Source organism: Callospermophilus lateralis, chromosome 1 (genome assembly GCF_048772815.1).
Source record: "Callospermophilus lateralis isolate mCalLat2 chromosome 1, mCalLat2.hap1, whole genome shotgun sequence".
Classification (NCBI taxonomy): domain Eukaryota; kingdom Metazoa; phylum Chordata; class Mammalia; order Rodentia; family Sciuridae; genus Callospermophilus; species Callospermophilus lateralis.
Genome location: NC_135305.1, coordinates 53,021,122 through 53,035,934, shown reverse-complemented (window position 1 = coordinate 53,035,934; position 14,813 = coordinate 53,021,122). Strand labels below are relative to the sequence as shown.

At 45.4% G+C, this 14,813-nt stretch overlaps 1 protein-coding gene across 7 annotated transcripts in view; it reads right to left on the bottom strand.

The window, feature by feature from the left end:
• Positions 1 to 4,739: 4,739 nt before the first annotated feature.
• Ccdc136 (coiled-coil domain containing 136) overlaps positions 4,740 to 14,813 on the bottom strand; it is a 28,248-nt gene continuing 18,174 nt past the window's right edge. For 2 of the 7 annotated variants that reach the window (XM_076834364.2, XM_076834400.2), the window contains 6 exons: positions 13,695 to 14,183; positions 13,094 to 13,315; positions 11,826 to 12,110; positions 10,883 to 11,200; positions 5,184 to 5,389; positions 4,740 to 5,060 (listed from right to left, as the gene is read on the bottom strand). In XM_076834364.2, the coding sequence (XP_076690479.2) occupies positions 4,811 to 5,060; positions 5,184 to 5,389; positions 10,883 to 11,200; positions 11,826 to 12,110; positions 13,094 to 13,315; positions 13,695 to 14,183 (1,770 nt within the window). In that variant the 3' untranslated portion in view covers positions 4,740 to 4,810. The other 5 variants (XM_076834418.2, XM_076834383.2, XM_076834373.2 and 2 more) reach the window with 4 other exon arrangements.

Genomic DNA, 14,813 nt, shown 5'->3' with positions numbered 1-14,813 from the left:
ATTTCTTCAAGCCAGATAGTCCCCAACTCAAGACACATGGTGGTTTAAGAATTGGGAAGGATTATGGACTTTGTAGGTGAATCATTCTAACTTCTTTACTCTTCCCAAGCCTGGTGAAAAGGAGAGGTATGGTATAGGAGACATCTAGGGGAACTTTCACCAAAGGCAGAGTGAGGGTAGTACCTATTATGAACTAACAAAGAAGTTTTGGGTTTTGTGAGGGCCAGTGCTTATGGTGACAGGGTTCCATGAATCATTTATTTCTCTTCTCATGTAATGAGACTGCCTAGTCCTTTGGTAGAGAGGGGGAGGAGTGGAAGGGACCAGAAACAGAAAAGGGACCTGCTCTGCATAGCTGGAGGGGGTGTTGTCTGGGGGCCCTGATAGTGACAGGCGAGGTATAAATAGCTTGGGCCCTGCAGCTCATGTTCTGTTGGCCGCCTGTGACGAGGTACTCAGGAATTCCACTCTCCTATTGGCAACCCCCTCTCCTTGTCTCCAGAGCTCTCATTCTCTCTAAACTATCTTCATCCAATGGCCAAAACCACACATCAGGTACTAGTGCTGTCCACTTGAGAGGCTGAGCTCTCTTTAGAGAGATGCCCAGCTCAAGATACATAGCTGGGTCTCATAAGGAAAGTGTGTGTGGGGCAGAGAAGTCAACTTTTAACAGCCAACCCATAGAGCCAGGAGCTCAGGGTTTCACTGTTGTCTCTGGAGCCTTGATGAAGAAACTGAGGTTCAGATCTGAGAAATGATGGATACCTTTCTGAGCTGCTGGGAAGGGGAGAAAGGGGTCAGGTGGAGTTGCTTGGGGCTCACAGCTCTTCTATGGAATCTAAACATACATAGTCCTGTCTGGTGGGTGTCATTATCAGAGGTACCCAGTCAGTCAAGAGCTGGAAGGGTTCTTTCAGGCATGGTGGCACATACTTATAATCCCAGTGACTGCATAGGCTGAGGCACCAGGATTACAAGTTCAAGGCCAGCAATTTAGCAAAACCCTGTCTCAAAATAAAAAGGGCTGGGGATATAGCTCAGTGGTAAAGCACCCCTGGGTTCAACTGACCAGTTCCAATAACAACAACAACAACAACAATAATAGTGAATTAGGTGGGAGGGTTCAGAGCAAAGCCAGGGAAAACTCCCAAGGATAGCTTGCCTTGCTCTCCTCTCTGACTCATTATCTCACTATCTCACTTGGGAAAGATCAGTGTGTGGGTCCCAGAGGAGCAAGTAAATGGTCAGCAGAGCAGGGTGCAAAGTGCCAAAGGATGATTCCCGCCAACCTCCCCAACCCCTGAAACCTGAGCCTGTTGCTCTCCAGGATAAATCGGGGCCTGACTCAAGCCCCAGCAGCCAGTCACAGTCAGCCTACCCAGGCACAGGCTGGTGACTCAGTCCTCAATATAGCCCATGAGCCCAGGCCCCAGGCCCGGCCACATGGGCTGGAACAGACCGTGCACAATGCTGTCCTGGGACCTGCCAAGTGGGGCCCCTTCCCCAGGGAGAGCTAATGTGTTCCTCCCCAAGCCAGGCAGGGATACCGAGAGGGGCTTACTAGGGGTTTCATCAGTTGAGTACATGGGGCTTTGCTGGCTGGGGTCACAGGCCGTTTATAGCCCCCTGACTCATCACCCGCTGACCTATCTCAGGAGACCAGGTTGCCTGGCCTTTCATCTGGGCCTTTCTCATCAAGGGGCACTGATTGACAGTCACTGACATTGGCCGTATTTAATTTGGGTTGAGCCAAATTTGCCTGAGTGGATCCAGTGGGCCGTGTTTAAAAATCTTGTTTTCCTGGAACCAGGGACATTCCTGCAGTCATTTGATGATTCTAGGCTGGTCAGGCTCACAGCAGACACTGGCTGTGGCTCTGTCCCAGGTGGCAGGAAAAGAAAGATCCAAAGGCTGAATTCCAGCCTCTTCATTTCTGGTTCTATAACCTTGAGCAGGTCACATAACTCTTTCAGGCCTCCCTTTCTCATCTGTAAAATGGAATAACACCCTCAATAGTGTTTTTTAAAAAAATATGTGAAGATGAGAAGAAATAACATATGACCAGCATGACACCTGGCATCTAATAGGGGATTTAAAAAAAAAAGTTAGTTTACTTCCTCTGCTGGTGTGTGTGGGTCTGTTCTAGGGAGTGAGGCCCTTCCTCACAGCTGTGTCCATAGCCCTGCAGATACACTGCCTAGATATCGACACTACTCCCCTCACCCCTTTCCTCCATCCTGATACACCACCTGCCAGAATCAGAACCAGAGTTACTGTACTTCATAACCACCCACCCCAATAGCAGCAGCTGGTCCTTGGCAGGGGTGGCAGTGGTGGGTTGGGCAGGGACAGCAAGGCGGGCCCAGACTGTAGACAACGGGTAGAAAGCAGTTATACAGAGGGAAGAAGCCAAAAGATGGAGGCTCATGAAGGTGTTTGGGGGTTCTTGGTTCTAGCTATACCAATGCCAGGGTGCATGCCTGCCTGTAGTTTCTAAGACATATTGCTGTGGACTTCAGGTCAGTCCTTCTCACTCCACCCATTTTTAAGTTATCTCAAACAAATGTTTCACATTTAACAAGGAGACCTCTTTCACATGTTTTGGTAACACTGATCAACAAGATCAGGTGGCTCCAGATTCAAACCAAAGGAAGGGGAAGAGATTCTAAATTGCACAGAGAGGGGCAAGTGTCCTAAAGGCTGGGGAAAGGCAAGCCCACATTCCTGTCATTATTACCCAGAACCTGATCTCCATCTTGGTTTCTAAATCCAAGCGATCCTTGATTTCTTAGCTTATCTAAGTGCTACAGCGAAATATTGTAAACTGGATAGCTTATAAACAACAGAAATTTCTCATTTTTCTTCTGGCTGGAAAGCTCAAGGTAAGGCACATGCAGATTCCTTATCTGGTGAGGCCACCCTTCCTCATAGCCATCTTCTCATTGTAACCTCACATGGCAGAAGGGGTAAAGGGGTCTGAGTTCTCTTTCATAAGGAAACTAAACCCACTGTGAGAGCTTTGCCCCACTTCCTAATAGCATCATCTTGGAGATTAGGATTTCAACATGAATTCTTGGGGGACACAGACATTCGGGCCATAGCACTTGGCTATAGGTCATCTTCTGGTCCTTTCCAAATTGTTTTCCAAGCAATTGTTTTTGAGTAAACTGAATAAGAAGCAGGGTCTCACTACCCTCAGAATCAAGTGGCCAGTAGTACCATGTAGCTACAAAGGAATTTCTTGAATTAGGTAATGACTGAATACATAAAACCTTAATACAACTGGTGAGGGCAGTGTTTCTCAAATGTTACTAGGCATACTAATGACCTATGTGTGTCTTGTTAAAATACAGATTCTGTGTCAGGAGGTCTGGGGCAGGCCTGAGACTCTGCCTTTCTAATAAGCTCCCAGGTGATGTTGATGCTGCTGGTCCTGGGTCACTTGGAATAGAAATGAATTAGGCTACCCTAAATCAGGATGATCTTCAGAGAAGAGTCACTTGAAAAGAAAAAGAACAAGTGGCACCACCCTCAGTTTGCCTGGTCACAGCCATGTTTATAAGGGGCTGGTCCCAGTGTTGGCACTGACTCTAGTCCTGCCAAAAGGGACTTCTAGTTCAGTTGTCACTTCTCTAGGATGGGTAAATGGGTAAATTTGAACTCATCATTTTAATGTTCTTGCTGTTCCCCCTAGGCAAGGGCTGGGAAGAAATGGACTCATCTGGAGCTCAGCAGCATCCATTCAGCATCCATTCATGCTCTGTGTCCATACATTGCTTCACATGCTTGGTTGAATGGAACAAAGTCCTTTGATGGCAGAAAGAAAAGTCCCCAGGAAACCAGTGGTCATGGGGGTTTAATACACTCAGAATGAGAACAACCAATCATAAAGTGGAACGAAGGTAAACAGGAATACACATAAATTATCTGGCCATTCTGCTGTCCCCTTAGATTGTTCTCAATCTTATGTCCTGCTCTGAGCTCCAGGAGGCTGACCTTGAAAGATCATATCAACTGGGCACCTCTGCTCTCTGGCTCCCTGCTGGGTTCAGTCAACCAGAGGTACCAACAGGAAGCAGGCAGGTAGGAGGAAAGGGCCAGGACTAAAAAGTCTTCCCTCTTCCTCAGGGCCCTGGCACTGCACTCCTGCTTGGGGTTCCTTTTGGAGCTCCAGCTCTTGCTTCCTCCTCTCCCCTTCCAGCAGAGGTGGCAACAGCTTTCCACTAGTGCTAAGACCTGGCTGTGTTGCCTTTCCTTGTTGGCTCTCCTAACCCTCCCTTCTGTGCTTAGTTCCTTCATTGATCTCTTTTAGTTAAAGTTTTGAGTATCCTGTTTATGGCCAGGAACTTGACTGATGAAAAAGTCATCTGAGCAAACCCCTTGAGTCACAAGGACTAATCCATGAAGACGCCCACACAGATCTTCTTGGGGAATCCTCATACAGGGAGGGGTATGGGTACAGAAAACCTAAGGGGAGGTCTTTTGGACCCCTTCCATTTTTCCATCCTCAGAGTTCCTTGAGCTAAGTTAACAGGTACAGACCAACCCCTCTGTGATTTAGCTGGCAGCACAGGGAGCCAGACTGTTTCTGAGGTCATCTGTAAGGTAAGAAATCATATTTAGGAGCCAGATCCTTATGTGAAGTACTTGGTTGAAGGGGAGCTGCTTTGTTCTGGTTGTGTATGAAGCATTTAGTAAATAAAGAGCCACAGAGTCTCAAGTAATTGGGTTGATATTTAATTACAAGGAACCCAGGATCTTATACAAGGCAGGAGATGGGAGACAGCAGCTCCCATAAGCCTTTCCAGCTTCAATGGGCTGAGGCTAAGGAGATAGGTGGGGACACATGGGACATGAGTGAGGTGGGAGCTCTGGCATAGTGTGTCCTGCCCAAAGGTGAAGGTGGTGGCTCCTGGGGATCTGCCCTTTCGGCTGGCCCAGGTCTGCCATCACTCCATGAGGCAGAACTCTGACTCCTGCGGTCGCATGCTGGGTAACACATACAGAGCCACAGCTGCAATAGCCAAGAATGCCATAGGCTTCCACATCCCAAACATGTTCTGTGGGGACCAAAGAAAAACGTGAGTTTCCAGCCTTCTGAACTCTTCCCAAAGCCAGAAATCACCTGCCTGCTTGTGCCAGAGAGGGACACCTCAGGAACATCATGGTTCAGCTTCTCTCACCTCCCAGGTAAGTGGTGGAGATCACATGGTCTCTTCTTCCTGACACTAGATACAGGGTGCAACACTGTACATGTCACCTCAGGTGACACTTGTGTATAAGTCTTCCTTTCTCCCCAAAGAATGAGAATACTGGTCCTTAAATGTGGAGGCAAGCTCATGGGCCAGATTACAGATTCTCCACGAGGATGCTTGAGAAAAGGTAGATGCTGTAGCAAGAAGGGAGAGGGTAAAGCTGGATCTTCAGGGAATGTGGCCATTCCTAGTAAGCTTTGTGAAGGAGAAACAACTCAGAGCCAAGAGGAAGGAAGGGAAGTGAAGGAGTACAAGTGCACAGGAGGTCCTTTATACAGCCAGAACTTATGCACAGAAGGATGTCAGTTCAAGGAAATTCAAGGGAAGTGTTAATTGCCCTGAGAAGCAAATGTCAAGAGTCACCAGATACCCTACCGTAAGTGTATGGACTGGCTTCCTAGCACATGTGTTGCAGTATGCTGAGTCTTCTACACACTGCTGGCCACTGGTGAACTCTGCTGATTCATGGACAACAAATAACACCATCAGAAGAGATCCACAAAATACCCTTTAAGAAATGAAACCTCAGATAAGAAAATACATACTTGGGGAAATAGTTCCCATTTTTGTTACTCTTTTTACTTATTACGTGAAAGATGAAATTTTAATATTGAGTCAAGAGCTATGGCATAAAGTAAAAGGATGTCTTTTGGTAAAGATGGAACATTTGCTCAGAGAATAACTGATCTAAAACAAAGATTTTAAGATAACTATAAATAACAAAGAAAATCCTCTAAATTTGTAGAAATAGTTACACGGTAGAACAAGAAATATCTAATAGGAAGCAAAAATAATGTTGGAAGTGCATATACAGACTAATCTACAAAGAAAATAACTGAGAAGGGTGCTAGGAAAAATGTTTACATGCATAGATGTTAATATCCTGATGTACATTGCTAAAAATGTCAGTCTAAAGTTCTTAAAGGAGGAAAGAGCTGAAATCCATAAATGCTAACTGGTGCACTATACATTGAGCAGAATCAAGATTCTGGACTGGACACATAAAGGAATGGTTTGGTTTTTCCAAAGGAGGAAGTTATAGGCTTCAAGAAATCACAGGCTTCTAGAAATTGCAGGCTTCTGCACTGCATTATTAAATTGATAGATCAAGGAAATCATGTTTTAAGGCTTAACCAAGGTATTTGACAAGATTTTTCTTAAAACCCTTGCAGATAACATGAGGAAATAAGATTAGGATGACCATTTGTTAAATGATCAATAAGCTAAATAAAAGAGAACTGGCACCCTAGAGGTTGGATACCCACTGTTCTGTTCTGTTCTTTTTTTTTTTTTTTTTTCCCAGTACTAGGGATTAAACCCAGAGGCACTCTACCACTGAGTTACATCCCCAGCCTTTATTTTTTATTTTGAAACAGGATTTCACAAAGTTGCCCAGGCTGGATTGAAACCTATGATCCTCCAGTGTCAGCCTTCCAAGGAGTTGGGATTACAGATATGTACCACCACTCCTGGCCTGGGTCCTTGCTTGTGACTTGGATGAAGTCATCAGGAGGATAAAGTCCTCCTGGTGGGCTTGTCACCCCTGAGGATAACATGGAGCTGACAAGGAAAGTCAATATTTTGAAAACAGAAGACCAAGATAAAAACAAACAAACAAACAAACAAAACACTCCATAGGTTAGAACAATGGACTATATCTGATATGGATAAAAGGAAAATTCTGCCTTTGGATCCAAAACAATCAAATGCTAGTACAGAATCAGAAGGTGATGCTTAGCATAAGCAATGTACAAAGGGGTTTTACAAACAAGACATGAAGCAAATCCATGACATTAGTTATCAAAAAAGCTAATGAGATTTGAGGTTGCATAAACAGAAGTATATGGCATCTTCCTTCTACTTGGAGCCAACTAGAGAAAAGTGCTCAAAATGGGAAAAAATGATAACAGGAAATGGAATTAGAGTTTTTATCTGTAGCTAATATTAAGTCCTTAAAATCCAATTCACAATTTCCAAACTTTTAGTCACCTCTCTATGCCTCAGTTTTATCATGTTTAAAATGACAATAGTAGAGCTTCCTCCTAGGGTTGCTGTAAAGATCAAATTAATTAATATATGCAGTGATAGAGGGGTGTCCAACCCACAGTATGTGTTATATAAGTTTATGCTCTTTTTATTATTGATACTTTATGGTACTTTCATATACATTCACTTATCTGATCCTCACAGAAGCCTGGTGAGGAACACAGAGCTTAGTCAAACATAATATATTTGAGGAAATTAAGTTCAGATGACACATTTTGCTGAGATAAAGCTTTGTAAGAAAAGATAGACTCAACCAAGCTCTCCTCACCACTTGTCAGTCACACATTCTACTACACTATGCTACCTCAAGTCAGAGCTTAACCAGAGCTCTGGGAATAAGAGGCTGCTGCGAGAGGAACTTTAGGCAACAATTCTTTCCTCTCATTCTGATAGGGTCTGGTGAAAGGCTATAGCTAGGTGCTTTGGGTCTTACATTATAGGTACTGAAGACATCTGAGGGTGTGCAGTAGAGGAAAAGATGTAAGGAGAGACTGCTGTCACTAAAGAAGCTAAAGACTGTTATGAAGTATAATAGGAAAGAGAGAAGAAGTGATGAAGAGAAGGAAATAATTAGGGAAGGGAAAAAAGGAGGGACAAAAAGGGAAACAGTGAGAGGTACCATCAAAAAATGCTTCGGCTGCCCTCCAAACCTGTGCCTTAAGCCAACTACACCTCACTTACAGGGATGTGAGAAGAGAGGACAGGGGAAGGAAAGTGGCAGGGAGAACATGAGACTGGAGGCAAAACAGAACAAGAAGGAATAGCGTATGGGTTCCAGAAAACAGGTGGAACCCCAGGGCCATGAGACCACAATCTGCCTCATGAATTTGGTATTCCATTGACAGATAAGATTACATGAACTGGGGCCAACTGGGAGGTGCCCAGAATGTATCAGTCTTGATTTCCTAAGAATACTTACATCTGTAGCTAGTACAAACTTTTCATTAGTACTGTATTCTCTTTAGAAAACTTAGCTTAGGAAATCAATTACAATGGAATCTGGCCTCCAAAAGGGATAATCAGAGAACTAAAAAATATTTCCTGGTATTCTGTTCTAATTTTTCTGAAGACTAGAAGTACCAAACCAGAGAACTTTTCAAGACAAGGTGCACTATATTGTTAGGGGTTCAGTTCCACTTTCATCAAGGTTGAAGGATCAATTTAGGTTGCTCTCATTTGAATGCTCCTGGGGAGATCAGAAGAATTAAAGCTCTTCCAACCCCTTCCCCCTCCATGGGAAGAGGGAGTGACTCCTTATTTTGTCATCCTGCATAGAAGCAATGATGAGAAATTGGCTTGGGGGTTAAAAAAGACAAAGAGGGCCCAAGGCAGCCTTTCAGACAAACATCAGCTCATCAGAAATAGTTGGGCAGTTTTGACAGTAGCAACAGTGCTGGGTTAATGCAAGTTTTTCCCAGCAAAGGATAGAAACTCAAACCATGCCTTTAGTAAACATTCCAACTCCCTGTGCATTCTGTACTCCATGAAGACATGCTCGAGAAGTTATAGGCATTGTGACAGCTGGAGGAAAAGCTGAGGTAAAACAGACCTGAGCATCACCTGTTGTATAGTGGCCAAAGCAAGAAGCAAGCAGCTGAGAGGAAAGAGGAGGAAGCAATACCAGTACCTGCGTTAGGATGATGTCTCAGCCCACCAGCACCAGAGCAGAGCCGATATGACCACCAGGCCTACAAGAGGCAAGGAGAAGATGGGGGGATCGGGGGCAGGGGATGGCTGCAACACGTCAAATGAGAGAAAAGCACAAGGAGAGACCAGGAGATGTGAAATGGTATGAAAAGACATAAACACACGAATCCAACAGATAATGAAGATGAAAAAACAAAGGGGAAAGAGAAAAGAATCCAGAGGTTAAAAATCATGTAGGGTAGAGCAGTAGCATTTCTTCTCTGCCCCTGGCCCTGAGGAGAGCAGAGGAGTTCTTCCCAGTGGCAGCCTGCAGAAGTCACAAAATTGAATGGGTTGAGCAGCAGCTAGATCCACATCTGGGGCAAGGCCTGTTTTCTGTCTTGTCGTGTACTTCTCATATCTGGTCAAGCAGGAGTTATCTGCACTTAGACCTTTATTGTGGGCTGGACTCTGGAAAAGTGAAGCTCCAGAGTAAACTGAGCTTCCTTAGAGAAATAGGGTGGACACTTCCTAATCACTCTAGGAAAAGCCTGTCTTTGGACAGATCATCTATCTGGCTTATTTTCTATCAAGTTTCTTAGAATTTTAAGCTCTAGTTCCTATGATACCCTAGGAATCTGGTACATTAGTTGTGAGACAAAGTGCACTAAGACAATGGAGAAGGGTTAGTTCTTTGACAAAACAGTTGTCTAGAGAAACTGAATTTTATAGGCAATAATAAATATACCATCTGAGTGCCCCACAAAAAGAGAAAGTACAGGACCCACGGGGCAAAGTGGGTAACTCCATGCATAGACACAAGGAATAGACTTGATTTTGAAGTACAAAAATCAGATCTGGCTTTATAAATGTGGTCCCTCAAGATTTCTATGAGGCTCTGAACCACCATGTGGTAGAATATGAGGAGTTCAAAGAAATGTAGCAGTTGCTTCTACTGTCTACATCCTAGGTAGTAGTCTTCTGCCACGAGGTTAACAGAGAACTTCACAATGGATCCTTAACCAATGCTACAGAATGAATGACTGGAAAATTCCAGATATCCTTAGAATTGACTGGGTTATCCTAGCACAAGAGACTTATTTCCTGTGTTTAGAGGGACAGAAAGGACCTATACTATAAACTGAGGACTTTCTCAGGAAGTACTCAAACCCCAGAGCCCCCCAAAAAACCCAGGGCAGGAATTCAGCTGGTACATACCTATACAGATGGACCAATTTTTAAGATGGAAATACTTCTGTACAGTTGGTAAATTATGCTTGTTATCCTGGCATACCTCCCCCCATAATACCTCTACCATAATCTCTCAAAGATCCAACAATCAAAGGGGTTAGGACTATAGCTAGTCATGGACCAGATAAAGCCCCTGTTGTAATCACTCTTATCACCTCACACCCCACCCTCATGTCCTGCAGTATTTGGAACCCAATGGGTGGCACAAGCCTACAAAAAGAGATTATCACCTTCCCCATACCCCCTAACAGCAATGACAAAGGTTAAACCTAATATGGTACCAATGGAAAATAGGACTGAGTGACTTGCCCAAGCTGACAGAAATGCTCCGTAGAAGGCCTCACACTATTAAGGTCCTTCATGTAGTGCAAAGACAGGAATGAGGGAACCCTCTTGACAGAGAAACATAACAAGGGCTACTATGCAAATGTAAGGAAACAAGACTCCAGAAATCCCATCTTGGTCCTCAGAAAAGGTGGTCATTGTGAGATGGTTCCATAACAAATTGGTCTAAGCCTGCCATTTCCCTTAGAGGAACTGCACTCTCCAACCCTTCTCCATACCCAGTTCCCTGAGTACCAACCCTTGCACTGGTTTGCCTATGCTCTGATAGAAGCCCATCCTTGGCAGGGCCAGTCCTGAACACCAGGGTGCCTGAGCCCAAGGCCCATTTCCCACTTGATCCAACCTTTGGTTGTGGTTACCTTTTTACTTTCAGAAAGTTTAAGAGGGTTGTTTTCCTCAGAAGTCTCAGGGGAAGAGTCACTGTCGTCGTCTTCTTCATTATCTTCTTCCTTATTCTGTTCACTGTACTCTTCATTTTCTTCCTCGTGATCTTCTGTTGTCTTAGCCTCCTTAGCATCTGTTGGCTCAGTAGCTAGCTCATCTGAGTGAAGCTCCATGGTTTCCTCTTTTGTTTCTTCCTGTTTTGGCTCTCCCACCTCCTCTTTCTTTTCCTCCTCTTTTGCTAGCTCATCTAATTGGCTCTGGCTAGCCGTGTAGTACAGTACCACCTCCAGAGACTGCAGGGTGGAGGTAGGGCAGGATGAGGGCTGCTGTTACCCATGAAGGATCCTATTCTCCTGACAGTGCTGCACTATCTTCAGAAAACTCTATTGCATCATGTTACTGTGCCAGGATGTAGTGCTATGTTCTCGGACTGCAAGCCAATCTCTCTGAGCATAATGTGGAAGGTAGTCACACCTAACCTCTTGGGGCCAATACTCTAACCAGCCATTAAGCCCTTTCAAACAGCTCACAATTCTTGGGCTCTGTGCCTCTGCTTTTCCTTCCCACCCCTCACGGTGACTCTTATAGTGCCCAATCCTTTCACTTATTAGTACACAACTATTCTGAATAAATCCCTTTCCCTGTATCTGGTTGGTCTTCTCTTGCACATGTAACTCAGGAAGAACAGAGGCCCTGGAAATGGGGCTGGGCCAGTGGGAACAGTTGTTCAGCTTAAGGCACTGCATCCTCCCTCCCCACCACTCCTGTGAAAAGGGCGTCCCAACTACTGGTGACACTTAAGGATCCCAGAAGCCTTTGTACAAGAACCTCACCTGGCAGAAATGGCCGTGAAGATGATTATTCCTCCCAGCGCCTCTCCACCCTCCTAACAAAATGGCTGCTAGAGCTGTGACTCACCTTTGTGTTCTCAAAGTTGCCCTCAGAATTGTCATAGGATGGCTTGGTCACCTTTTTCTTTTTAACCCCGTTGGCATTCTTGTTCATGTTCTTATTACCATTCTTTCCCCTGGCCTCTTTGCCAACATAGGACGACTTTCTCTCTTTGAGCTGGTGGAGTTCTTCCTGGCAGCACTGCAGTTGCCCCTCCAGCTGCTCCTGCACTGCCAGGAGCCGCCCCTGTTCATCCATGCTAGCCTGGTACTGCAGCTGCAGCTCCCGTAGCTTGGTCTGCAGTTCTTTGATCTGTTGGTAGTGGGGCCAATTACCCAGAGCTGGACCCTTGCAATAAGCCTGGGCCCTGCTTGGGGGTCACTGCTTCAGATATCTACCTGCTAAAGCCCATGAGGAAGTAGACAATAAAGAAAACATTAAACTGGAAAATAAGCCTCTTAAGCAGTTTTATAAATAGCTTTTCCCTAATTAGAGGCATCTGAAGTTTACATCTGACCAGATTAAATGAAAAAAAAAAAGACTTAAATTATGGGTTTTTTTGTTTTGTGGGCTTTTTTTTCCTTTGCATAACTTGTCTGGGGAATAATTTATATTATTGTTTTGATGGGAACTCCTATATTACCCAACCCATTTCTCTCATAGGTATGTTGACTTAAGGAGCTATGTTGCACACATCTGAGAGTGTACTAGGCTTCCATACCTTCCCCCAAGAAACAGGCAAATTAAAACCCAGCTCCCTAATCTCAGGTTTTGTCTTGATGGATCCACCTGGTGGGCACTACTTGGTGTAGTGATCTTTCCCAGATGCATAGAGACCCTTTCACTGGAATGTGAACAACATCAGAGACAATGCCTCTTCTCCCATCCTAGCAAATGCAGAGCACTTTTCTTGGCATTACTGAGAGATCCAAAAGAAGATGTGGTCCTGTCCTTTAAGTATTTATAGTTTAGCTGGGGAGACTGGACAAATGCATACAAAACAATAAAGAAAACTGGAAAGTGAAAAAGTATAGCTCCACAGAAGTTCTCTAGGACATAGAGCAAAAGAGAGAAGTAATAAAAGGAAGAAGAGGATAGTTCCAGGAGAGGTGTCTAGATGACTAGCTCAGTGGGCACCTGAGAAATGTCCCTCAGATTGAGTGGTGTCCACCACATGCAGCAAACTGCCTGGCCTGCTGGAATTCAGTCTCCCTGTCTGCCATATTGAAGAAGCCATCCCCTCCTCCAGCTTTCGGGGCTCCTAGGAGAAACCCTGCCTCCCTGGCATCAGTTACCTCACTCCTGTCGTTCTGGGGAGCTGCAGATTTCTCCAGGCTTTCTATGCACTCCTTGAATTCCTTTTCGCAGGTCTCCAGCTCTTCCCTCAGCGATTTCTGTTGGTCCAGCAGCATGCTCATCTGCTCTTGTAGTCGGGAGTGTTCCTCTTGGCTCACCTGGTACAGGGCCTGCACTGCCTGTAGCTTGGTCAGCACCTTGGCCACCGTTTCCTCAAATTGCTGCAGGGGGTAGGGGAGCAATGACGGCACCCCAAGAAGCTCTGACTCTGCCCCACACTTTGCTAGGCCCTTCCCTGCACACAAAACAGTGGCCACAGGGATCTGAAACTGCCCAGGGAGACACTGTATTTTTCCCCATAAGGAGTACCTGACTGTGTTGATGACAGTCCTCAGTCCTAGGACTGGATGGGGGCACCTCTGTAGGAGAGGGACTGAAGAGGAGGCAGGGCCACCATGAGTGAAAGCCTTGCTTGCTTCCAAGAGTTTCCCAGGTCAGCTCTGACCCCATTCCCATCTCACTTTTTGTGCCCTTCCCCTGGTGACATTTCTCTTAGAAGACAAGGGCCTATAATCCCCTGCCTAACCTGAGGATGGTTACCTCCACGTCTTCAGGCACAACTGGTTCCTCATCAGCGATGCTGCTGATATAACTCTTATGATAACTGTTAGAACTACTGGTGGTGCCATAACTCTTCTTAGAGATGATGCTGCTGCCACTGGAGAGGTAACTCTTTGCAAAAGTCTCGCTGGCACCCATAGTGCTGGCATAGCTCTTGAGGAAGGACTCACTGCTGGCTTGGCTGGTACCATAATTCTTAAGAAAGCTTTCCTTGCCATCAATGGTGCTTGCATAACTCCTGTGAAAGTTCTCACTGCTGGGAATCACACTGTCAGAGTTCTTCATTTTTATTGAGGGGGACTGCACTTGGAGCAGCTGCATTTCTTCCAGGCAGAGCTGCATCTCTGCCTGCAGCCTCTTCCGCTCCTCTAGGAGCCTCCCATGCTCCTGCTGCAATAGCTCCTGTTCCTTCTGACTGGAGATATACAGCGCCTTCAGAGCCTGTAGATCCTCCAGGAGCAACTTGGACTGCCAGGGGTAGGGGTGGGAGACATCACCATTACTCTAAAAGACATTTCAGTCCCAGTGTCTAAGTGCATACCTAAGAGAAGTGCATACCTACCCTTCAGACTCCCCAGACCTGTATCTTTGACTTAAGCCTCCAGGTGATTGGGCATGTGTCAGCTTTCTGTACATTTGGGAAAATATTCCCAGGGCAGATACTCCATGATTTGGGGGTTCCCACTTCTGCTGGTTTCTGCATTCTGGCACATCCTTCTCTCCTGAGAGCAGCGTAGTAGTATCAAGGACATCCTGGCTCACTACCTCACCCTCTTCTTAGTCAGGTGTATCCATTATCCTGACATTTAGGCTTGGTCTTCTACCCAACCCCTAATGTTAAAACCAGCTCTGGATTAAAATGTGCACCTCTAAGTAAATCCTTCCTGAGAAGGTATAGGCTTGGAATCAAGGTCTTATCACTGGTCCTTTACTTCCTGCCCTGATTCTGAACCTGGCCTCCTGGGCATGTTTCCCAGGCTCTCTGGGCCTTCCTTCTTGGCTGCTTATACCTAGGATGAGATATGATCAGTTAAGGAAATACTTTATACCTGGTTCCCTGTCTCTGTGTTACCCAGGCTTTCAGCCTAGATATTTGAT